This window comes from Sturnus vulgaris, chromosome 2 (assembly GCF_052056855.1).
Source record: "Sturnus vulgaris isolate bStuVul1 chromosome 2, bStuVul1.hap1, whole genome shotgun sequence".
Classification (NCBI taxonomy): domain Eukaryota; kingdom Metazoa; phylum Chordata; class Aves; order Passeriformes; family Sturnidae; genus Sturnus; species Sturnus vulgaris.
Window position 1 is genome coordinate 57,102,231 of NC_142244.1, and position 27,284 is coordinate 57,129,514.

General features: G+C 35.0%; 1 protein-coding gene and 1 long non-coding RNA gene across 40 annotated transcripts in view; one reads left to right on the forward strand and one right to left on the reverse strand.

Moving 5' to 3' along the window:
* The window catches only part of LOC106848735 (uncharacterized), an 86,986-nt gene that overhangs the window by 50,800 nt on the left and 8,902 nt on the right, over positions 1–27,284 (reverse strand). For 7 of the 27 annotated variants that reach the window (XR_015801431.1, XR_015801433.1, XR_015801432.1 and 4 more), the window contains exons 4-9: positions 26,478–26,557; positions 25,799–25,981; positions 23,574–23,800; positions 23,378–23,459; positions 21,042–21,178; positions 19,988–20,041 (exon numbers count right to left, since the gene is read on the reverse strand). Coding sequence is in view for 8 of the 27 variants with exons in the window: in XM_088159664.1 (XP_088015790.1) it covers positions 19,988–20,041; positions 21,042–21,121 (134 nt within the window). In the remaining 19 variants the exon portion in view is untranslated. Of the gene's footprint in view, positions 1–1,047; positions 20,253–20,973; positions 21,179–22,912; positions 23,460–23,573; positions 23,801–25,798; positions 25,982–26,477; positions 26,558–27,284 lie in introns of those variants that run through there. The other 20 variants (XR_015801434.1, XR_015801436.1, XR_015801435.1 and 17 more) reach the window with 13 other exon arrangements.
* LOC106848733 (uncharacterized) overlaps positions 1–27,284 on the forward strand; it is a 76,584-nt gene that overhangs the window by 15,546 nt on the left and 33,754 nt on the right. For all 13 annotated transcript variants that reach the window (XR_015801450.1, XR_015801448.1, XR_001402510.2 and 10 more), the window contains exon 2: positions 11,891–11,938. This is a non-coding gene — a long non-coding RNA (uncharacterized LOC106848733). The remainder of the gene's footprint in view (positions 1–11,890; positions 11,939–27,284) is intronic.

Genomic DNA, 27,284 nt, shown 5'->3' on the forward strand with positions numbered 1-27,284 from the left:
CCCTCTAGTTACATAAATACTTTCTTTAGTCAGCATTTTTTTTTTAACTGTTCAATAAAATATTACATGGGAAAGCTTAAAAAATACCATTTGCAACTTCAAACTGTAAAATAGAATGTTCCATTACAAAAATTCTTAAATTAATACACGAGCTGAGAAACAAGTTCTCACAAGTAAAACCAGACAACTGTAGGTTTCAATTGTAAATAAAAGGAGCTTTAGTTGTTTGGGGTTTTTTTAATTGTTTAATTGATTAAGGCATCTTGCAATTTAAAACCATTATTCTCTCTTCAGGAAACACCTTGGATCAGAAATTACTTTTCTGACTTACATGAGAAGTCAAGTCACATAATTTTCAGAGGCCTTTTAAAGGCAGTATTCACTTCTATCCAGGAATTCTATTTTCCTATCCTTGTAAAAAACTATAAGTTAAGCATTCTAAAGTTATTTGCTAGACATTTTCCTCTAAAAACTTCTCTGTCCTACACTGTTTTTCTTTTATATAAACTGTATTAATATAAAGATGCAATGTTATGTGAGTCATAATTTTGAATAATTCTATTCAAGCTGAAAACAATCTTTCTTCAAATGGGCTTGTATCATAAAGGTTTTAAAACGTTGGTGGTCTCTTTCTAAGTTAATTCTCAAGTAGCATAAACAGATGCCTCCTACTTCAAAAAGAAAAAACAAAAAAACCAACCAACAAACCATAAACCAAAGCCAAGTAAATCTAAATGGTTCAGGTGCATTCATTAAACAAAAAACTCATACTGGAACTCCTTGGTTCCTAATCAAGATGAGAAGATACAATGAGCTACAAAAGTGAAGAGGTGCTTCTTTTCTTTTTTTCTCTCTGAGGTGTTAACTGAGTGAAAGCTATTTGATTCTCTGTACAATCCTCACATTTTTAATACAGCTGCTTCTAATAATTGAAACTTTTCTAACACACTTTGAGGGAAGAAGGTAGAATAAAATGTTCATTTGCAAATGTTCACAGTCCTTCCTGTTGGAGACCCAATACAAGAAAAACCACTGGAAGATGAACACTTTAATTTGAAGACTTTAATTACTCTTTGATATAAACACATAAGTCCTCAAGCATCTAACAGAGTACAACAGAGTAATAATTATTAATACTTTGCTCATCATCCTTCAAGTTGAATTTCTAAGAGAGAACAGACATGATAGCCAGTATTCTGAATAGACTGAATTTTGACAGTATTCTGAATAGTCAAATGATCTTCATCCTTCAATATTCTTGTTCTTATGTTACATATTTTATGCTCTAACAAAAGCATATACATGGATTATTCCCATTTTAATCAAGGCCATGAATGTTGGTAACATGAACCATACATTTTCTTTAATATTATTTTTGAGTACAGGGAAATAAAATAACTTGAGGTTTGGAGCAGAAATACAAGTGATACTTTCTAATATCAGTAACTAATTTCACGTTAGGGTTCCATTATCACAGCATAGATACTAGGTTTCATTTTTATTACTAACAGACTTTATTTATCACTGTAAAAATAGCCTGTTAACCACAGAAAGTAAAATTCACCATCAAAGTTCTGGTTTTGTTTAGGAATCAGACTTTTTCAGATATTCTGTTAAGTAGTAAAACCTAGTTATCTATACGTGACTTAAAACAAACTACATGTGTTTTGAATTCAGAATATTTCCCTGTAAAACCTACAAAGCTATACATACCTGAAGAGCATGTGCTAGAAAGAACTAGAAGACAAGAAAAAAGGCCATTGGCAATGCTGTAATCAGCTTCTTGACCAGAGAACCCAAGCAGTACAAGGAGAATAATAGCACTGCATGCATGAACAGGTAACATGCTTTACCCTTACTGACGATCTATAAATAGAAATTATATATAAATAAACTTTAAAACTAAATAAGTGAAAATTAAAATACACAAAGGCAAGCAAAATTAGAGAACACATCTATTAGAAAGAAAAAAAGAAACCTGCATTTATGATAATTTATCATGTGTTCAGACTATACAATTTTATCTCCACATTCTAAATTTATTTTTCAAGTTACAACTTAATATTCTGGGTTGTCTATTGTGTGGACCCAATAATTATGGAAGAAAATAGATGTAAGAGCATTATTATGATAGAAACGATTGTCTAATCTCTTCTAATTTGTCAGTGAGGAAGATGCTGCAGCATCACCAGGTAACTTGGTTCCAGTCCTTAATTACCCTTGTACTTAAAAGAATTTTCCAAATATGTAGCCTGTTCTTTTTGACTGCAAGTTAAGATAATTTTTTCTTGTCCTTCCTCAAGTGGGTATAAAAGACGATTGGTGACCATCTTCTTCCCCATAATCTTCAGATGTCCTACTATTTCCCCAGTCTTCTCTTCTTTAGACTAAACAAATACAACTTTTTTGAAATATGTTTTATAAATCTTGCTTCCCAAAAACCTTTTCACTCCTGTTTTTTCCTATGGATTCCCCTTTGCCTGAAAATTGAACTAATTTTCCTTTTTTAGACTTTATTTTAACATAGAGATCAAATAACTTTATTCACTGATTTTTATTCTGGCCATTTTGCATGCATGTTCTTTGATTTTGCTTCATCTGCAAAACTAGGTAGTATCCATGTTACTTGAAATTTTATGGAACTGTAGAGCAGTAGGCCCCACAGATCCTTGAAACAAAATACACCTCTAGATCTCTTCAGTAACTTTTTTGGAAATCAGTAAGGAAAATTTTCTTTGAATACAAAGTAAGTCACTTTTTCTTATTTTTTCCATTACTTAAAAAAACTGGGATTTTGTATATCTTCTTAGTTTTGCATTTAACAGCTAAAACAAGAATTATAATATTCTTAATAAATAAGCAGACGGATGGATGGACAGACAGGCATAAATCCAGTTCTTTGAGAATCAAGCATAATAGAAGGGAGATTTGACTCACAGCCTGTATCTCTCTCTATTGTCTCAAAATTAGTAATGTCTGCTGAAACACAGTTAGAAGGATGTTGGTAGTTGAAGTACATTAGGAATCTCTTTTTGACGATTACACAACTACTAGTTTGTGGTAAAAACCTGCCACATTTTGTATTATTTTCAATGAGTTTTGCCTGAATGAAGAAGAAATATTGTGGACCAAGAAAAGTAAAACAAAGGATTTAGGATAATAACAGATCAATTTCTGCAGCAACTATCTCTATTCACATTTATTCCCAAATGCTTGCCTTTAGAGAATCCAAACTCTTTACTTTTTTTCTAACCACAGATAGTTTATTCCAGGAATTTTCAAATTATTTCCTTGGAAAGAAGGCGGCAGGGGGGAGGAGGCAAGGGGAGGGGGAGAAGAAGGGATAAACTGCAGAGCAGTTTATGACATTTAGCCCAGATTTTCCATTTCTTTGCTTTACTTCACTTGTGCAGACTATGCACATAATCACATATGAAAGTTTTTCTCAGAAGTGGTTTCTACAGTTTGGTTTTGCTTTTTATTATTCACATGGTTTATTCATAGGGTACTTTCATAATGAATTTCTGAAATGTAAGAGTTGTTCTTTGTAATCTAGTTAATCTATCAATGGGCAAAACATCCCTAGGTGTGTTCTCAACAGGCTAAATGAGTAAATAGACCGAAGGACTCCTCACAGCACTACATTTCCTGCTCAGAGCCATCCAATCTCATCTCCAGAAAAGCCTCTACCCTTTCAACCAAACTTCTGAACGCAGTTATCTTCTTCCCATACCAGCTTCCAGCAGCTCCTAAAAACTGTGTTCCCCCACTTCCTCAGGAAACATAGGCAATCCTTCAACAAGTGATTATTTAATCAGGAGTGATGGGCATAGAATGTAATCACAATGTAGAGAGAAGCAGTCTATTAAGACTTACCTAGCAGACCTGTCCTATCTGCTGTAAGATTTTTCAGAATCTCTTTTTGCTGAAGTCTTGAAGCAACTTTCTTCCTCAAAACAAGAACTACCAGTTCTGGCAGTTCAGAATTAGGTTTAGCATATATAATGTACTCCAGAGAGAAGTGGATAACTTCAAATATTTTGTTTGGCTGTTTCATGTAATTTTCTAAAACTATACTCAAGGGCATTACAGTATTGTAATTTTATATAATTCACCTGCATTTCCAAAATACAAGGTCATTATAAGAAAGAACACTTATTTTTATTCAGCTAGGTATGTAATATCTGTGACAGATTTGCTTTATGCTATTCTGTATCTATGTACGTCTAATTCCAGTTTCTTATATTCTTCACTGATATTCTCTTCCTTCTTTTAATGTAGTTTGTAGTACTGGCAAAAACATAATCCTACTGATGTAAAGCAATCCAAATGTACAGATCCATACATTTATACTACAAAAGGGATTTTTCATTATGCAGTTCCCTACTGTGTTGCACATCCGGTTAACAGCAATAAGGTAAAGCCAGAATAGCCTGTTTGTTCCTCCAGAAAAGCTGCCTGCATTTCCACAGAACAGATTCTCCAAATGTTAAATCTACAGGCAAATTTATGCTGAATCGTTGTTATGATGGTCTATTTTCTAACCCGTGTTCCATTAAGAATAATTTCATATTAGGAACTGTTTCCAAATCCCTGCTCCTAATCCTACTTCTCAAACTCTTGGCTGTTTTCCTTTGATCTATAGCATCCTACAATTTTGCCCAGTTTCTTTCATTTATGTACTTTATGTCCTCAGCACTCACCAGAGTAGCTGACCACTTCCAGAACCTGTATTTGTTTTTATTTGAGCAGTTTATTTCCTCTCTTTACCTCTAAGTGACTTAAAAGACAATGCTCAGCTGAATGGTAACTGATCATGTTCCAGCATTGTCTGATGTGCCACATTTTCCTTTCATTTTTTATTTTCTGTCTTCAGACTTAAGCAGTTAATCCCAGGTCACAAGCAGTCTATGAAATCAGCCTATTAATTTCATTTTCCCTTTTTGTGCAGCTTTTCCTGCACATAGTTTTCTACAACCTGTAAAATTAGAAATTATCATGGAAATAACTGGTGACCTCACAGGTCAAAAGGTGACCTGGAACCTAATGGTAATTATATCACATACTGAACACCTGTCCAAGTAACACAGAGATTGCACTCATTCCAAGACATTACTGCATATCGTTTTTTTCTGAAAACTGTATAAATATTCAGTAGAGCCCTTATCCCATGTTGTGCATGATGAGGTGACTATTTTATATTGAAGCATGCCCACTTCAACATCAGGACTTTCTCAAAAGTCTCAGAATAAAATACCACAAGCATATTTTAGGCTTTTATCCTACAAGGTAGATGGGACCCAAACGGCATTTTAATAATGAACTATTTACCCAAATGGTCCTATGCTGAGTTCTCTATTATAACCTTGCTTACCTTGAAAAGAACATTCAGTCATCTAATGGAATTTCAAGTTTTCATGTTAAAATACTTCCACATCAGAGAAGTACTGTTTTCCCCTCTATTGTCCTGTGACTTTCTTAAATTGCCCATTTTTCAGATTTTCTATAGTTCCTTCCCTTTTAATCGTCACATATTATATCCATCCATACATATTATACATACAAAATATGTATTACATATTAATGTGATGTATTAATTGACATTTCTGGTCAAGAAATAGTAGTCTGTAAGATGACTGGTTTTCATGCCATTACATTTTTGATTTAGAGCAAGCTAATACAGTTGTAATTACTGCCAACTGGATGTAGTTCCTAAGGTTACATCTATGTTACTGAGCTGAAGAGGGCTCAGGCACATACTTGAGCTCTACTGTGTGATAATCCACGGCCTTTAACTGTTAGCCTGCTCTTTGGTATGCTTTTGGCCAAGGCCAACAAGCACTCAGGTGAAATACTGCAGGATTTGAGGAATAGCATGGGTTACACAATCTTCTAATAGGCAGTACAAATGAGGCTACCCTGGCTCAGGAGAGCAGGTGGGTTTGCCAGGCAAATGTGAGCTGTAGTTTGCTACCAGCTCTTGACTGGGTTGTGGTCCATTATCTTTTCTATGTGAACTAAGAAATTAAATGCAGCCAAAAACTGGTAGAGAGATATCTTCATATGATGCCAGTCCCAAACCTTCACAGAGGACGTGAGCTGTTGGTATGGGAGAAGGACAGATCAGCATTTGGCTGACTGTGATTCCCCCAGGGCAGGCAAATTCTCAGCCTGTGAGTAGGAATGGATCTTAGCTACCTTGTGCTACCTCCAGCAGGCAGAACAGGGTACAGAATCTGGAACCCTTCATAATTTCAGGCACTTTTCTATATTCTCAATTACCATTTTTGTTCGCTGTTTCTTCAACTATCTTTTCAAATAAATGATCCGATTTGTAAACAGCAGTCTTAAGACTTCCTTTTATTCAGTATTATTCTATGGGGAAAAAAGAAAAAAATTTACTGCTCAAAAGACTTTAAAAAATCTGTTTTCTTGTGTTCCTTTAAGATTTTCACATACTTTAAGAATATATTAGCAAAACTATACTAATTTGGTGGATAATTAGGCTTTCTTAGATAGCATCACATGGTCTGAGCTCTCTTTCTGTTCTTTCTTTGCATGATGGCAAGTTTAAAGTTCTCCTTTTCAGTTCTGTTTCCCTTTCTCCAATTTTATACTTCACTAAACATTTTTTTTACAGTGGAATCTCTCTTATTCTATTGCAATGTTACTCTGAACCAGCTTTTTGTTATTACACTTCAAACTCATTATCTTTCTGTCAATAATTTTCACAGTATGTCTACACTTTTTCTGGTCTTATTATTAAACTAGAAATTTTGTACAGTCATACGGTCTTAATTTAAGATCTAGTATCTCCTTTTTTCCACATCACTATCAGATCCAGTAGTGAATTAACTCTCATTACTTCTTCCAGTTGTTTTAAGTACTATACAAAAATTCTGTAGCCTATTTTGAAGCACATCTTGCATGTAACTCAGATTCTTCTTTTACAGCTTCTCATACATTTCCATACATATAGCAATATATGTATGTATAAGATGAATATAAAATGTCTGTATATATATATATATGTATGATAATCATGGACACCCTCATAAACCTAGAGGAAGTCAAACAAATCAAACCTTCAATACAATCTTCATGGATTTTGCTTCTTCCATTTTCATTTTTGAAATTATTTCTGTGTCTGCTGGCCATGTGATCTGCAGAATCTGCAAACAGCGTGGTTGTTTCACAAATTATGTTTCCCTCACCTTATATTCCTTATATAGTTACAGATAGTTATATTCTATTTACATCTTAGCCAATTCTGTTTCTAATGCAATCAAAGAACAATTCCTGGAATTTGTAGTGGTGTTGCATCTCTCAAGACCACCTGTACCTAAGTTGTATTTATGAACAGAAAGACCTATTTTTTCATCAGTATTTTCTGCAGGACTTCATAGATTAAGTATGTTTTCACATCTCAATGTAGTAATTCACTCAACTTTATTCTCCTCTGGCAAATGTTTCCCTATGGTTACATTTATTCATTTGCTGAAATATCTTTCCTGTTTTGTTAGTATTTCAAGCTACGTTTTCCTTACTGTTCCTAATAGATTTAAAAATAAAGACATTTTAACTGGTTTTTTAAACCGAGATTTTATCACTCAAAAACTAAAAATCAAAAATACAAAAAGTTACATGTAAAAAAATATTATCATCAAACTGCAAGTCTGAAATTTAGATTAGTAGTATTATCAAAAAAGCAATAGTTTTGTAACTTAAGCTACCAATACAGTACTCTCAAAACTAATTTTCTAAAACTGTGCTAAATCAGTTTGATGTACTTCCTTCTTACAATAATATGCCATTGTTAGAATTGTATTATTTTTCATGGTAAGCAAGGCCTTAGTCCATAACAACTCTGCTGTAAAATGAATACAAGTATTAAGTCACAGATTGTTTCAGGATCTGTATTGCCTTATATTGTTAATAGAAAGGACAAATCTTCAGCAACCAGTAGTGACTTAACTAACTGTATATTGTGAATGTGCATCATTTGAAGATATACTGCAGAAAGCCCCATCAGGTTTTATATGGGTTTTAATATTCTTTTGTTTTCTATGGATAATTTTCATGTAGTTTTTCTTTATAAACTTAGTTGCAGTCAATGCAACTTAATTTTAGCAAAAAAAATTACTGCTTCTACAGTTCAACACAAACTCCTTATTGGTGTAACCATTCTAGAGATTCCAAATTTCCTCTACTTTTTAAACATTGTCTGTAATGTTATCCTCATGCTCAGTACACACATCTGGCAAAGGTTCTTTGTTAATGACCTCAAAATTATGCAAAGTTCTGCAGGTAACTACAACTAGTTAAAAACTTTTAGGCACCATAAATGACAATCTCACTCACACCTCCAATAATTTTCTAGTATATTGCTATTATTAGTGCTATTATTATTGCCAATTATTGTAGGTATCAGAAGAGGCTACAGAATAATATTTTATGCGCATAAAGCAAAAGTTCTGAACATCACTGCTTATGTTTTATCATGGCATCCTTTGACTGCAATCCAAATAATTTAGATTATCTAAAGAACTTTTAGTATACCTAATAAAATATGTAGGTATCTATCCCATAAAAATTATTAACTATTATTCAGTATTTCTGCTACAGCAGAGCACAATTTTCAAAAATTTGCCCGATTTTATGCAGGTATACCTTTTAGTTGTCTTTTTCAAAAACTTCTATCTCCTTATATTGCTATCAGTACAAAGCACTCTTTCCAATAGCATTTTTCTTTATATGCAAACAAAACTGAAAACGTTTGCCACACCATTTATGAACACAGCATGGTTTCATTCAGATGCTCTTTTTAAGTTAGCCTTCCTATATTGAACATGTACAATAAGTCTTTATTTTTACAGGAATGTTTATCTCTGTCTATAGTTACTATTCCATTGATGTAGGAGGCAATGTACTTTGATCCTCTGAAGGCACATGTATCATAAAAACACCCTAAAATGCAGTTATGAATTGTTAAGTTTCTTCTCTGCTTTACTGGAAGTCCTACAATAGCAGATCCATCCACCATTTAGAAGTAAATATATTCTTGAGTATATATGGTCATGCTGAAGGCAATATTCTAGGCAAATGGATGCAAACATATGAGAAAAAAAGGGATCAGTATTAACCAAAAGAGTTAGGAGAGAACCGTGTACAAAGGAACCACAAACTTAGGTTAACAAAAGGAACAAAAAAAAAGGGAGAAGACAGAACTCAAGAGAAGGAGAGATCTTTAACAGGTATAAACCAAGAAAATATTATCAGAGGGAGAAAGAAAATAATTTGACCATTTAATAATTACTGAAGAGAAGTTTCACCTTTTACTAAGTCGGACTTTACCAGTACACAACTTTGTAAGTTTACTCCACTTTTTGCAAGTGAGCCATGTAGGACTCAGTTGTTAAAATAAAGACTAATGCTATGTATTTTATTAAACTTTTATGTCTTTAATATGGATTTTATACTCTTTACATTTCATTTTACATTTCTACAGACACCTTTAAGTTACAATTACATTAGGAAACCAATACATTTTATATGAAGGCAGAAGAACAATATTTTTTGACTACTCAAACCATAAAATAATTAATGAGTGCCATAGTCTTCTTTTTCTATGTCTTCACTACAATACTATCAGTCAAGAAAATACTGGTATCAATATCAAAGGAAGGGTCAGCAATCTTCCACATCAAAAGTTAGGACAATACTTTCAACATGGAAAGTAGGATTGCCAGAGAGGTACCAAGTGAAAAGCTTCAGAAAGGATGGCAGCTGTAAAGAGTCAGAAAAAAAAAAAAAACAAAAAAACCCACAGACCAGGGAAAGATAAGATAAGATTGAAAGGGACAGGAAAAAACAATACACAGGAAATGGCAACAGCAACAATCATGTTTATTCATATTAGAAACAGTACAAGAACACTGACAGAAAAGGTGAAGAATAAGGCAGTCATTCTTAGAGAAGTCTAAAGAAAAGATCGACTATGGTATGACATGCTCAGTTATTTCTCAATGAAGGTGACAGGCCAGTCACTTAACTTTGAGTTTGAACTAGTTAATTCAGAGCAGGATTCCTGTGAAGTCAGCAAACTAAAATGGGCACCTCTAGAGGGTGATTCGTCCCATCCTAAGGTCTGAATCTTAGACTCTGAATTTCATATTTGAAATGTAATTAATTTTGTGAAGCTCACTAGGTATTTATGAAGCTAGCATCTTATCTTCAAGATGAATATTTATGGATAACAACAGCTGGATTAAAATAATAAGTGATTCATCATATTTTCAACTTTCTTTAATCTGAACAAAGAAAATTTACTGACTTTACTGACTTTCATCTGCACAGAACATCCAATATGTTTGTGCTGCATAATATTTTTTACTATTGAACAGTACTTGTGCACTACACTGAGTACAAAAATGAAGTCTGACCCAAATAAAAGGAAGTTTGCTTTTCTGTTAGAACTAATTATGCACTACTGGGCTTTAAGTTCATCTGCTGTAAATAAAAATTTAAGCTTAACATCACTGGGATTCTCTATTCAAACTTTAAGATACAATTCATTAAATTCACAATAATTTGTTACTAAATACAGTAAATACTGCAGTGAAAAAATGCTGATGAACTATAATTAAATAGAAGAGTCATGGATGAAGGGCTGGTTTTAAAGTTGGTATACAGCCCAGTCTGTGCAGGAAACTTCAGTGTGGAACTGGTCTGTGGAAACAACCTCTCCATACCATCTTCACAGCTTGCCAGCCCAGATGCAAAGCCAAGACTGTGTACTTAGAGAACAGCACTACCAAAGCATAAATAATCAGAGAAGGGGTTGGAAAGTGAGATTTCCTCCTCGGCAGTGATCTGGGGACTGGAAGACACCAAAGGGTCAGCTCACAGTTGGCACTTCCTTGTCAATATGGAAATTGACATTGGGGACTGGAGAGGTCTTTCACTAAAGACTATTTCAGAATACAGTCATCTTGATACTGCCTATTACATGAGGACAACATAGAGTTGTCAGTTACAGTCTGATTATAAAGACATCTATAAAATCTAAATATACTTGAAATGGGATTTTGCACTGAACAATTTACATTATCTAAACCATTCTAGAATCATGTAACATGAAATAATGTAACATCAATGCAAAACAACGTAATAGCAAGAGATTAACTATGAAATAGACCAAAAAGTCTCTTATTTAGAACTTCTAGAAGTTTTATCTGCATTTAATTTCATTTTGCTTTTAAAATGAACATGAGAAGTACAGTTATGTTATTTTTTCTGTATTAATATCTTTAGTGGATGCCCTTAAAAACTGCTGCCCAATGACACAGACCCAGGAATGGGAACCCTATCACATAGCAATTTATAGCATAGTTCTTATGCAGATCTATCTCTATCAGCAGAAATTAATACACTACATTCCAAAAAGTAGATGTTACCATTCCAAAATTAATAGTGAACTGGCACCATAAGACCTCTCCTGCCCCACCCATTTTCACTCTCTGTCCCCTTTTAGAGGAGATGTTATTATGCCATACATCAGCTCAGGACTCAGTTATATTGAAGTGTTGCTCAGGTGAACCGTTAAAATGTTTCACACGTACCACTGAGAGAATGTACAAAAACGGGAGATCTTTATATCTGTAGTTAAATGGGTTTTTTGCATCGTAATTCATGAAGACCAGTTATAATCACTGTATGAATATTTGTTAATTGCTCAGCTTAAAAAGTGTGGGAATTCCCTAAATATTTACTCTTGCTATATTACTATATATACTTATGGGAATCATGGAGAAACTAAGCACATCCATGAAAAAATTACTGAATGAAACTTTTTTTTTGCCATTTCCTAATTTATTTTCTTTTATTACAGCTTATAGATGAAATCCACAATGATGTCTAACCCGTAGTGAGTGCCAATGTAAGTAATCCATTGTTCTACAGTTACATTTGGTTGTGAATTGATTGACTTTACCTAGTTCTGCTGAGCAACAGTTAATTAGCAGTTTATATTTTCAATTTCAGTACTATTACAATTAGGTTTTATTAGAAATTCTGACACTCTTAACTGTTATTGCATACCTGCTTGTGCCTTTTCTCAAACGCTAGTGACTAGAATTAACAAAAATATATATTTTCAAAATGGTTTTGATTTATTTCATGTCTAATCGTGGGTTTTTTAAGAGCTAACTTGGGAAGACAAACATTAAGGTAGTCATTATTTCAGCAGAATAATGAATTCTGTGATTCAGGTTGGCCCTGAAAGTCAATTTAAAGCCTCCCTTAGAAGTGGCTATGCTAAAATAAAAATGCACAGTGAGTAAAGAACAGCTCAGAACAGTAGTTAGAAAGCTGAAGTCTCACTCTGTTTTCCATGCAAGCACAAAGCATAACATACTGGAGCACTCTGTGAGAAATATTACTGTAAATACTCACCTGACTCCTCTCTTTCATCCTATTATTTCTCCTATGCTCATTAATTTTTTTTTTCATCTTTCCTTCTCCCCATTTCAGTTTCTTCTTTTTCTTTTTCCTACTCACCTGCACAGTTTCTGGAATTCCAGAATTTAAAAGAGCTATGGACCCAATCCTGGGGTTAAATAAAGAGTTCTGAAAGCTTTAGCATGGCTGAAGACCAGTAACTTAAAATTTAAGTGTTTGTGTTCTCTTATTTCCAGCAAAGATAAAAACACTAGAATGAAGTTCAGCAATTAATCTATTTAGATAACTGTAACCTTAGAATGAGATCACCATTCTGTAAAGAGCTATGCTGATACAGCAAAACATAATGATTTTTGTAAATTTGAACTATATCATTATCTCTGACACCTTATTTTCATGTTTAGCTGTTATGAGAAGGGCATGTCCACTTCTCTCCTTTAGTAGCCATTCTAAATGATGCACACAATACTTCAACAAATGAAATTATTCATATTTTTAAATATGTACAACCACCTAATTATAAAATATTTAGCAGATAAAAATAACGGGAGCTAAGACTAGCATATTGTACACAAATAGAAGTTTCTTCTCTCCTGTAACAATTCATAAACAACATTTACTACCTGCATCCATGACATATATTTTTAAATGCCAGGTCTTGTAAACACAAAATCCATCTGTATAGTATTTTTTCAAGTAGCTTAATAGCCATAATATCAAATGTTGTTTCACACATAGTATCAACATTTGATGACTCATTGACACAGTAACAGGAAGCCAGCTCAGTGTAATTTACTTTGGAGAGGATAGTGCCAGAACTTCAAGGTGTTACTTCTCAGGAATCAAGAACTCCGTCAGTCTTTAAAAATAAAATTACATATGACAAACAATAAAAGTGAAGCAAATTTGTAGGGACCAACGTTGACTAACTTAAAAGAATGATCTCTATATCCAGCATAGAAATCTCACCAAGAGAGAAACACAAAAATAGTTTCCTTTTAAAACAGCATACCCTGTTAGAAAAAAAACCAAACCAACCAACACTCCCACCCCAAAAGTATGCTTTTTTTAAACTATTGTTATGGTGATCTTGGTACATAATTTATTTGTATAGTCATGTGCTGACAGGATTATTAATTACTGAGTTCCAAACTTGAGCAGAAATCATGTACCTCGTTAGCTGTGTTTAGTCACAGACATAAGTATGCAATCATAATCAATATTGAGAAGGAAAACTGTTAAATAAAAGCTTAAGACTAATGAAAAGATCTGTGCCAAAAAAACCTCACTGCATTTTAAAAAACCCCTTTCATTTAAGGGGACGTCCTATGACGTTGCTTTCAGTCTTTCTGCAGACTCTAATCTTCATAAACAATGTTTCAGGGATCTGCAAAATAATAATTAAGAAAAGCAATCCCACTGTCCATAAATTTCAATTTAATGCCAGTCGGTGTAACAATCACTGGATTAATTTATTTTCAGGAAGGTCACAGATCACAGAAAAATGCAAATCAAAGAGACCAGGCTTTGGAAATTCAAGATTTTTTTTTCCTCTGTTTAGTAAGACAAACATTACTTAAAAGTCATAATTCATCGTGTGGAGAAAACTCCATCACATTCTTATGGGTGCTACAGGAAGGGGGGAAAGGAATAAATTAATTCATCTGCACTCAGCAGATTTTAAATGGTGGGACACGTCCCACTTGGAGAAGATGCCACCTGTACATTGTAAAGGAGAAGCATTACTATTGTGCAGCCAGCTTTCCACAGCATCTCATTTGAATCCTTTTGTATTCACCGGTGAGGCCATGCTGCCAGCACTGTGTTCAGTCTGGGGCTCCTCACTACAAGAAGGACTCTGAGGTGCTGTAGCATCAGAGAAGGGCAACAGAGCTGGGGAAGGGTCTGGATCTCAAGTCCTCTGAGGAGCAGCTGAAGGAGCTGAGATTGTTCAGCCTGGAGAAAAGGAGGCTCAGGGGGGACCTTATCTCTTTCTACAGCTGCCTGAAAGGAGGGTGGAGGCAGGTGTGGGTCAGTCTCTTCTCCCAGGTAACAAGTGACAGGACAAGAAGAAATTACCTCAAGTTGTTCCAGATAAGGTTTAGACTGGATATTAGGAAACATTTCTTCACTGAGAGGGTTGTTAAGCTCTAGAACAGGCTGTACAGGGCATTTAAAAGACATGTGGGCACAGAACTTAGGGACACAGTTTAGTGATGGACTTTTACTGTCAGGTCTATAGTTAACTTGATGATCTTAAGGGCCTTTTCCAATCTAAATGATTCTATTCTGTGATTCATTTGTCTGTCTGCATCTGCAGTGCAGAACACCACAGAGAGGAGGCTGAAGAAACTATAGTGGAACAGAAGACAAGCTTTAGATATAAAAGATTTATAGGACCATTTATATCTTTGCATGTAATTGTTCCTGGGGTAAGCAGGAAAGTAGGTTTTCGAGTTAAAAGGGTCATGTACAGGAACTGGAGAAAAAGCTGAGGTTCCAGAAGATAGATAAGGGTGTAGCTAGGGCAAGTGTGGCATGAGCTAGAGTCAGATAGAGAGCTGTAGCCATGTTCTCTAGTAAAGTGACTTTCAACTGACCCCAGTGTATTTATCCAACTGTGATATTTCCAACTCATATTGAAACCTGTTCTCTGAAACCTATACCAAATTCTTCATTCATGTGCACATATCCTCAGACCTAACAATATACCCCATCATTGATTCTATACCCATGTGCCTTGTCTGGACTCATAAATCCCTCTCTCCTGTCACTCACAGTATACCTTTTTCCACACTATAGTCGAAGTCACTCTCCCCCTCCTTATAAGCTGCTTTCTGATACAAGGCAAAGATTCCCTTCATCTCCTATTCAGCTTATATCTCAAGCCTGATCAAAGACAACATCAGAATCATGTAAGCTAGCAACAGGTATTTAGCTAGATAATATAAAAATAAGCACAACCCCTCTCATTTCCACAGTTGTATCAAAAGACATGAGTAAGAAAGACGGAACACAAAAAGGTTAAACAGAGCACCTGTCAACTTGCTTTATCCTTTTAAAAAAACTATTGTCAGTATTTGTTTCTAGTATTTTGTTTAAATTTCATAAAATATAGTGATTTTAGATCAGACAAATTATTTCTTTAAGATATTTCTTTAAGATAAATATATTTATACTGCTTGAATATGGCTTATAGTTTGGTGTACTTCAAATTTGACACCACCACAATTCCTAACAAAAATATGCACAGAAGGTTGGAGAAGCTAACATCTCTACAAATTACTTGTGGATGTGCTTGTATGGTACTCTGGACAAGCAAACTATGGGAAGTAAACTGTGCCAAGGGCAACTAAAGGCACTGATAATATAAATATCTTATGACACTGGAAAATATTCAATAGTAAGAAAAAAGCAATAAGAGACATGATATGAGGACAAAGAAGCTTTTTACAATGTAAAATTATCATTCAGGGAAATAAATTAAAAGAAGTTGGTCAAGTACAACTGGGATTTTTGAAAAAGTAACAAACAGCAAATAAGACGTTCATAATTGTAAGGAAAGTTTATGCCTGTTAATAATGACAGAATGGAAAATTCTAAAATCTGTTTTTCTGGCAATGAGAAATCAGGATTTAATTCAAAGAAGGATATTGTAATCTAAAGAAGTTGACAAGTTTGTTTTTGTCAGATGAAGACCCAAGACTTGAAAAATCATACTTACATATCAGAAAACTAAATCTATTAGTTCCGAGTATATATGAAAAGTAGGACTAATGAAGAATTTTAGGGACACTTAAGGACAATACAATGATTCAGAACCCCATATTCCTGTTACTGAGGAAGGCGTGATGGGGACAGGAGGATTAATGTGGCCAGACTCCTTTTCCCGGCTCCTTTCTCTTGCTGTTGCTTCTTGTGGAGAGGCACACAACTTACCCTAAACTGAGCACGCAGGGAGTGTTCTCTACTTTTTCATACACTCCAGAACAACAAAACAGAGTGTTTTGTTGCATCAAAACACTATGTTTTGAGCAACAGATCATTATCAGCCCTCAGCAATTTTCAAACGCCACCACACACCCATCTGATCAAACTTTTAATTGGAAACATTATTTAAACCATTGTTATGGTTTAGTCAAACAGATGTTCAATTCACCGTAGCCTTGGAGTCCACTAGGGATTTGCAGACAGCAGCTTGGAAACCATTCCAGCTGTTGCAAAGGTACAATGATATCTTCTACTCCATCCCTCCCTCCAGACTTTCTGTTTGCCATGTGAAACATTTCTGCTGCTTTATCTGATTTCCCCTGGGATTAATTTTAGGGCCTGTGACTGCTTTTAGCTTCTGAAGTAGCAGCAAACTGGCATTTGCCGTTGCCCACAGGTTTGTGAACAATACTGATCTGCCCATCTACAATATTTCTACTGCTAGAAAAAAGAACAATAAAAAAATCTACAGATTTAAGAAAATGGGAACATTATACACTTGATTCATGTTTAAAAAATTATCATCAATCAATGAGGACAACAAACTCTTATTTACGGAATTATTTTAAGAAATTAACAGAAGCTGCTAAAAATCCATGCAAAGATCAGTAAGGTGGCTTGAGAGCCCTGGCTTCTCACAGCAGTAAGACGTTACCTATCACTTTAACAGTGATATTCCAACCCTGTAGCAAGCAGGAACTCCAAGTGCAAAAAGTGTACTTTAAGTTCATTGGGATTATGAAACGCTGAGAAAACAGGGAGAAAGACTCTTTTCTACGCTTTGCAGCCCCTGCTGTTAAAAAGTACAGCTACAGGTCCCTGCCTTCCTGAGTGGCAGGACTGGCCACAGCCTGCTGAGCTCACTATTTACGGGCTGACGGCTGCTGTAATCCAACAGCCACTGCCCCTCTCTGATGATGGATTCAGCTGAACACTGGGGTCAGCGATATCTGGTCACTGTGACAGCCATGGCTCCTGGATCACCACAGGTCCTGCTGTGAGATCCTTCTGCAGCTCTTCAGGGTCAACATTAGGTCTGCCTCCAACTGTGAATATTTTCTTTCTATCATCTGCAATCTTTACAATTGCACTTTTTTAGACTGTTTAGGAACAGGTGGACCAGCAAAGGTGCCAGTAGAAACCTCCGTGAGGGGGCAGTGTTAAAACTGCCCATTAGTCACTATACTGCTTCTTATCTTCTAGCCCTTTACTAATCCATGAAGAATTATAAGTGACTCTCTACTTCATTTTGTTAACAGTCTTCAGTTACAGAACTTTTTAAAAACTTTTGGGTCACATTTTCCTGTGCATCCTTCAAATAATTGGCAAAGCTCTAAGACAAAACTAGTTGTACAAAAGCCATGATAGTTGCTATTTCACTTATCCATGTTCCTATTAATTGTACATTTTATCACAATCACTGACATTTTGTCTGTCACGGTAACCTGACTTTTTAGTCTATTAGTCCATGACCATCCCTAAAACCCTTTTTAAAACTAGGGTCACATTTTTTACTTTCCATTCCTCTATTATCAAGGTTAATTTAAGTACCAGATTACACAACATAGCTCACGGTTTGCTCACCAATTTAATTTCTGAATTTTTCTATGACTACTGAATGAAAAGTATGTTATTGGGAAATTTATTAATGTTTATTCAATAAATTTGTTTAAAAACCTTTTATTGAGATACCAAATCTGAACTACTCACTATAAAAAACAACTATTTGAGGATGTCCCTAATCATCCTGTCATAAACCTTGCCAGTGCAAGGAGTTCAGTTTCTTTCTGTAATGGCTTTGTCTTTCTCCTTAACCACAACTATCTATTAAACTCACCTCCCTACTAGCAAACTTTACACTGGAAAAAGATGGGGTTTGGCTTTTGGAATATTAGCCCATTGCATTTCAGAATCTTTTGTTCTGCTTCATGTTAGGTCCACACTTGCCAAAATTGTGCTCTTTTCTGCTTTGCTTGCTTGGATTTTGCTTTTTAAAAACCTATTTTTATTTCTAGTAGCTTCTTTTACTGCTGAACTGTGTTGGAAAAGTCTTATTTAATCAGGTTAGAAAACAAAGTCCCAATGTATTTTTAATATTTATTTAAACTGTGTCTTCATTAGTATACAGTTCTTTTTTTAAACAAGACTGGACTTTTTAAAAATTTTATTTTTAGCTTTTTTTCTCCTACAAGTATGATAAATTTGAGTATGATATCTCACTACTGAATGGTTCTTCCACAGTCATTTGTTGAATGTTGATCTAGATTAAATCAAGGGCTGTCTTTCTCCTTCTGGATTCCCTATCTTGTTTGCTCAAAAATTAGTGCTCAGTGATATCTAAATACACAGTCTGTGCATGATGGCCTAATGAGGCCTAACATTAAGTTTATCCATTCTATACATCTATAACCAAGAACTGTTGCTATGATCTAATTTTTGGGTTCTACAGACTCCTCAGTCTCCCACAGTATTTCACAGCAATTGCCTCTATCTCAACGACTAGCCCAGAGCTCTTACTAAAGTCCTCCTATTTAGCCATAGAACCATACAGAACTACATTTTATGGTTTATTATGATAAAACTAAACTATTGGACTATATTTTCTTTGGTACATACTGCACCATTTGTCTGCACAGTCCAATCTATCATCTCTGTAATCAGCCATGCACTCAACATTCCATCATCTCTGTACGATCTAAACACTGACATTTCAGTGAGCCTTTAAAAGGGTTACATGCAGACCCACTTACAGAAAGAGGGTGACATACCTGGGGAATTCCCGATTGAATTCATCCTTACCACTTTTCTGAAGACTCATTACTTTTGAGGCACAATGGAAGCAGAGCACTACGAGATAGGAATGTGCCAAGATACCAAATAAAAACTAGTGTAGGTTCCTTCCCAACAGAGATCAAATTGCATTTGAAAAAAGGACTGATGAATGACACAGTTGTGGTTATTCAAGAATTCTGTACCAGGAGATGCTGTGTCAGGAACGGAATAGATGAAGGATGCTACAGAAGTCTAAAAAGTCCTTCTGCATACACTGCAGGCAGACCTTTGTGATATTTGCATTTACTTCCTTAGATGAGAAGGGAGAATCTGTTCTTACTGCTGTGGAGAGGAGAAGAGAGAGATACTTTCAGGACACAATGCCAGTAGCTATGGACTTGAGTTTGATAGCTGAGAAGGCCTCTGGGGCTTGCATTTTTTCTGTTGGCTGCAACTCACTTCTTTTCCTTTTGCAAGGCCTCTGGTTGGAGCACCTTCTTTCTGCATTAAATTATGACGTGGCATTAGGCACAACAGAATCCAACAGCTACACTGCAGTATCCAGTGTATATTCATTATTATTTATCTGTACTACCATAAATCTTGGAAGGTCTCACAGTGGGCCACTTTGCATTATGTTGGGCCATGAAGAAACACACAACAAAATATAGGTATGCTTAGATTCTACATACAGAGACAACAGAGTGATTATGGCAGCAAATGCAATGACACAGTACTACTGTGATATGCATTGGCATTAATATACCTGCAATATAACTGTTGTCTGGTTGGATTGCTTGAAGCTTCACAGTACATAAAACTTTTAAGAAAAAAATAGAGGGAAGATAGTGAACACTTCTGTTTATGAAGAAGTCAACCAATACATGAGAGGCAGCTGAGGAGAAAATATTCAGTGTGGTCTGAAAATTTAGTGATCGAATGATGAAAGTTGGCATCATATGTTGATCAAAACCAGAGTCAACCTCTTGATACTGAAGGAGTAGAATCAGGTAGAAGTAGTCCTGATGAGCCTTGAAAATAAAGACAGATAGCTTATCTTTATTACTTTAAAATGAAGCAGGAAATTGAAAATAGCAAAGGAGTAGGTTTGGAAAATGGTATTTACAGTAGAGCAGCACTTTGACTAGCTAATGAGCAAGGCAAGGCTGCATTTTGTCAAAGCTAAGTAAAAGATTTTCTAATAAAGACTTGATCCATGAAAAATCTGCTTACAGAGAAGAATGGTCATCCTTTCAGGATTGGAAAAAGATTCCCAAAATGCATGTTTACACTAGATTTGATGACAAAACAAATGACAACATGATGGTATCGGTCATAAAGGGTTCAGAGAAGTTTTGTGAGGGCATCGACCTAAATGCAAAAAAAACTACTAACAAAAGACCAATAGTTGTAACTGGAAATAAAGAACTGAGGACATTGCTGAAGAAAATTTTCATGCATTAAATCTGCTTAGGATTGGAATAGAAGAGGTATATGAAACGCATAAAACATTGTTTTTCCTATAAATACTGTGAAATGAGAAAATTCTTTTGTGTCATATTTATTAATAACTTGTTACAGCTATCTATGCTACCATGTTTTGACTTTCAAGGGTTGAAGAAAAACAATGTTCACGACGTTACAATGTGAGTAGTGCCTCATTCGACACAAATAAAGACATGCTACATTCAGGACAGTCACAATACAAATGGAGTGCAAACAGCAGTAGGGGAAGAGCTCTCAGAGACTTACAACTAACATGCTGAATGTTCAGGCACATTCCTTTGCTCTTCCTTCTCAGTGCACAGAAGGAAACTTACTCTGTTGCTGTAGTTTGGCATCTCAGCTCTTGAGGTATTCTGAAGAGCTGACAAAGTGTAGCTGTGCAGCAAATGCCCATTCCCTACATTCCGAAACATTATCTCCTTCTCTTGATATCTGTTTTCTTGCTTTGGTCCTGGTTTCAGTCATTTATAGCATCACAGCATGAGTTAAATGAAAGAAACAATCAGATCAGGTACTCAACAACAGGGGTAAGAAGCAGCGAGTACTGCAGAGCTGGTTACAGCAGGATACAATTCAGAGTTCCTTCCCTTTCAAACATTTGTAGCAGCACTGCTGCAGGCAGAACAGAGCTATGCCCCTCAAAGTACTGGGAAGTAGCAATCACAGGAAGGGGAAGCAGTCACACCCAGGTGATCTCCCTCTTAGTGGTGATGAGAGAAAAATTCAGATACAGATGAAACATGCAGAGGACTCCTCATACCCGACTCACTGGCATGTCATTCTCTTTCTCCTCTGAAATTAGAGCTGTTCTGAGGCACTTCTGATCTAGAGGCTCAGCTAGAAGGCTGTGTTTAGGGGTTTTTTTTTGCAATCACCTAATCTCCTTCTGCTTTTCTTTCTTTCATCTAACTTACTGCAAGTAAATATATATATGGCCAATAGAACTAAAAGGTGAAAACAGCACATATACAGGTCTAAACACTTTAAAAAGAAAATATGCTGATCAGGATTTTTTTTTACGCAAAATGAAACATTCAGTGCGCTGAAACATTTCCGTCTCTGAAATGAAACCACTATTTCATTTCATATTGAAAAACCTCAATTTCATTTTATATTGCAAAATCTCAAAAGAATAAGTGTTCAGGTTTATAAACGAGAACTCTGAAAATATCCATCCCATAATGAACATAATAAAATTGTGGTTTGAGCGCTGTTGAAGGTGATGCATTTCAAAATCATTAAGTTTTTTGTTTGAACAAGAAATTATGGCTTCTGCTTGGCACTAATTTCATTTAGCAACCCATTGTCTTCTCTTCTTAGTAGTAACTGTCATCTTGAATCCCCAATTCATATTGTAATTCGCAAGTAGTCACTGAGTCTTCTTTAAGGCTTCAAAGTTCTTATAATCCTCTCCAGCAGAAGAAAACCAAAAACTTCAAGAAAAGCATTTACTGAAAGTTTTAAACTTAAATATATTCAGTGCAATGAAAAATACCAGTAGTTATCCATTTAGTTCTCTTCTCAGGAGTATTTTTCAAACCCATATTAAGGGTTTTGGTTTTGTTTGGGGGGTTTTTCTTTGTAGGTTTATTTTTTGTTTTTTTAACTGGACTCTCTAGTCTACTTCTGATCTGAGTGTGATTTCTTTTTTCGTCTTGCTCTTTCTTCAAATTACTTTCATTTCATGCTGCTCTTGTGCCAAGCAATAAAAATAATCCTGTGCTCCTTAACCTTTACTCATCAATTATTATCTGTGTCCTTGCTTCATGAGAAAGAATCTCTAATTGTCTTTACACACAATTCCTCCAGACCTTTACAGGCCCTTTATAATTATCCCCAAATTCAGTAACATTTCCAGTTCTTCCATTTTTTTGGTATTAAGACACAGCTGAAAACATCCTTGAATTTAAATACCAGAAAGGAAATAAAACATCATAAAAAAGGGCACAGAGTTTACAATGTCCCTTTTGTTATACAGGGAAAACACCTACATGTAGTTTTTGCTCATTTGTATATAAAAATAGGAGTCAAAGCAATGACTGTACCCATAGCTACAGGAAAATAACTTCCTCCTTAACCCCAGCATAGATATTTATAGCTATTTTTGGGTGAATCCACTGACATACGATATGGGTAATATGTAGTTCTTGCCTAAGACTATAGCTAATAAGCATGTATGATCAAATTCACTCATAATGCCAGCTCAGTTTAATTTAACCAAGGTACACTGACACAAATGTAAGTGTATATTTATTAACATTTCAGTATTCAACCCAGCAAGACAATTATGTTAGTAAATCAGTTTGCAATAGCTATACAAATATTAATGGTATAAACAGTTTTTGTAGATCTATAAATTTCAAAAAGTTTATCGGTCAAAACACAGAGCAAGGCAGACACACCACTCTGAAAGTAAAGAAAACAAACTTAGAACTCCCAACCTAATAGCAGTAGGGAAGAACTTCAGGGTCCCATGGTGAATTACCTAAGAATAATAAAATCCTTAATGGGTGTACTGTATATATTTTCTAAAAAGTACTGAAGTAATTGACATAAGTCAAACCTCTTGATTCACATTTTTGTCACTATTAGTTTGCCAACATCAGTAAAGACTAACTATTGAAAAAGTCAATCATTTTGATGTACTTACAGCTGAATTTTCCCATCATGTGACCAACTATCCACAAAGCCTCAGTGCCATTAAGAAGTTTTGAGGAATATAGTATTTGGTGCTGCCAAAAAAACATAATTAAAAGAATGTATGTAAATTATACTAATTTTCTAATTAGAAATGCTTTATGATTAATTCACATCTAAAGTACAAGTGGGGGAAAAGCAGGACTTACATTATCCCAATAGGCAGGTTCCAGTACAATCAATGAGACAGTGACAGAATGCACAGTAAGGAGGCACAGTAGGGTCCTGATCTTGCAACTGAACTTTCACAAAAAGAACCCCGCACTACTGCAGAATCTCCTGAATTTCAATAGGGCCCTACCCACACATAATCTATTACAGAGTCTGCCTATGTGGGAGTAACAACAGCGAGAACAGGACCTGTTCCTCCACACACCTGCAAAAATATCAAGATTTAAAAAAAAATTAAATTAGTAACATGCAGCAAAACCTACTGATAGCCTGTTTTATTACAGCATTTAGCACATAATAAAGGAGTTCCAGACATCTTTAAGTTGCATATTATTTATAGGAATTTTTAGCTCCTTCTTTAAAGAATGTTGGCTTAAAAATGCTTATGAATTTTACATGCAGTGACAGCACATTGATTTTTATATTTTACTGATATTATTTTAAATTTAATTTTTGAATTATCATTTTTAAAAACTAATTATTCTAGTTTCTTTGGTTGCATTGTGCAAGTCACTTTTTAGTGCTTCAACCTTCAAAATCTGTCCCACAACATTCATTTTAGGGACACAGCATAGGCCAGTGAATTTACTGAGGTCTTCATGACTGTGAAAGTATCTGACCACATATAGAAGCATCCATTACTAAAGTCTTCAAAAATACATAATGAAAAGCAGAATTAGTCATTTTTAGACCAAAGAGTGGCAGCTTTTTAAAACAAAAAATCCTTATGAAAAACTTTGCTAAGTTTAAGGAATTAATGAGCACCATTTAAAACACAAGAAGCACACAGCATAGTGTTCAACAAGAACACACTACCACTTTGCTGCTTATACCAAACTTAACATCCATTACTTGACCTTATTCTTCTTATTAAAAACACATTTATGTTGATCTTTAAAAGGAAAATGTTATAAATTACAGTATTTTTATACATTATGACCATTTAAAAGCTGGTTAAACATAGGTTCCATCAAGTAATATTTAACTGTTGACACTAGGCAAGACTACTGGTGATAAAGGTTTTAAGAACCAATAGATCCTAGAAACATGCAAAAAGCCCATTTCTTCATTCCTTTAATACAGATAGCTCTGCAGAAACAACAACACTTAAAAACAAATAAACAAAAAAGCTGGGACCAAATGACAGGATTTAAAAATCTAACAACCCAAAAGTTTCATAAAATGGAATGCAGTTTATTTGAGGTTTTGTTTTTTGTTTTGTAATGACTAATTGTTCTCTTCTTGGCTTTGATTTTGTGAAAAAAAAAAACATTAAAATTAGCAGAAAATGGAAAAGAGTAGCACAAGCTTTTGTTCCTTCTTGCCAGGTTGATGTTTTTCAAGTGGGCAAACAAAATTTGATATTTCAAGACAGTTACCTTATGACACTGAACTGGAAGTGTTTTTTCTCATGTTACTTCTTTCAAATTTTACATTTCATATGCATGACTACGAGGCTTCTGTTATTCTGAGAAATTCAACAGTTTTTAAATAATATGCTACAGTACTAGATTCTGTTTAAAGAGTGTTGTATCTTGACCCCTGTCTAACATTACACAGAAAATCTAAAAATATCAGACATATGCCAAGTTAGTGTGCTTACCTGAGCCTGTACAGTGAGTGACACAGCACTTCTAGCAAGTGTAATCTGCCCATTTCTCACTGACTGAGATGAATGGGCAGACAAGACCTTTCAGTACAATTTTGGTGACAAAATCATGCAGCTACAGATTTAGCATTTCCCAAGTTGCACTGCAGTGTGGTAACTTGATGAAGCCTGATCTTAATATTGTTTTCTCTCTCTGTATCTAGTTCCACATCTTTCTTCACAAAGGAAGTTAATTGGAATACAATGCATATTTTCTGCACTGTTCCAAAAGAGTAGGTTGTAGGATGGGTCAGAGACACATAGCTGCAGTCTAAATTACAGTCAATTTCTGGAGAGAGCTGAAAACACAGTTTTACAATTTTGACAGCCTAAGGAATAGCTCAGAGCTAATATCCAAACAGCCAAAGAAGTGAAATACTGAAGCTGTCTCAACAGTTCCCTTCTCTGACATGGATAAGAAAAACATTTTTCTAATCCAGATATATAAAACACTGTATCAGGGAATGATTCACAAGTGTTTTGGGAGATTAAAAGGCCCTGGCAAAACCAAGGGTTTTTCATGACTAGCAGAAGTAATGAAGTCTAGTTGCCTACCTGCATGTTTATAGGTGCCACCAACATACTTGTGCTGAAGTTAGCCTGGCTGTTTTCCCATTCTCTTCTACAGAGATTTCTCTGAATTTCAGCATCTGATGTCTAGGAGAACAGGAGGCAACTCACATTGTGGCCAGGTCTGAGCTACACATATCAGCTGGCAGACCAACCAAGCATGCCGACCTGCAAGGCAACAGGTTGAACAGAACAGAAAATTTCTGAGTTTGTGCTGCAGCTTTTTCTACCCTGGGGGCACTAATTTAAGTCCCTTCTCTACTCACAGCTGCTAAATTTAATTCAAATTGCAGAAACTTGACTTTGTGACCTTTACCTCTATATCAAATGCAGCTGAAATTAAGCAGTAGATTTGAAATTTACTAAAAGATAACACAATCCTATATTTCTTGTTTTGCTCAGAACCTAGGCATGAAAACACTGTAACATAATCACTGTGAAAATAATGACTTTTATGTCACTTATTGTTTTCATTCAGGAGTTACACCACAAAGTCAGATACAACAGAGCACAATTGTTACACAGTGATAGTATAAACCAATCCAGAGACTGTAGAGACTGTTTCAATAAAACTAGCTTCATTTTGCAAGGTCAACAGGGCCCTGAATATAGGTTGCTTCATAAAGGTGAAAATGTAACAGAAATACAGTTTTTTTTAACTTACGCCGACTATAACTGACAGCCCTTCATGGAGATCATTGGAGATCATTGCTTCTCTTCAACTCCATACTGTCTTTCCTAAGGCTTAAAAAAAGTTCAATGATACACAGTTCAATAAAACAGCCACATCAAGTCTAATCAGTCTATTCAGTATACCTGTGCTTTTGTGGGCTTTTTTTTTTGGTGGGCTGGATTGGTTGTTTTTTTGTTTGGCTTTTTTTTAAGAATAAACATAGTGATTTTTAAAGCCTCACCTTAAAATCCTGATCTTACTGCCTGGATCTTGATATCCCAAATTAGGCAATAGTTTTTAACAATATCTAAAACCTGGTTCCTTTTCTATAAATAACATCCACAATGCTCTGTTTACCCTTTCTATTGATATAGCACTACATTTTTAACTTGTGTATTTCTCACTAAAAAGGCAAACTTGAAATCACAAGAGTTTATTTGTTGCTGGATTCCAGGAAAGAAATAAATTGAAAAAGTATAAATGACCTCTCTAAAACTCCAGTAAAAAAAGAAGACAGACAAAGAATAATCAGTGTGGAAAAGTTAATAGAAAACTGGACATTAGAGGAAAGGTTAGCAGGACACAACAGATCTAAGAAGAGTTAGGGAAGTGAAAGTGATTCAACCAAAAGGGGATGGAACAAAAGAAACAAAGTTATATTCTAAGTGGGGTAATGAAAACAAGCTTTTCAAAACAGTTTGACATTGGCCTACCTCTTCTTCTGTCAAAGCGGAAGAACTACATCCATTCAAAATATGCCTTAAGAAAACCTTAAAATCATTTAACTTTAAGCAGTTG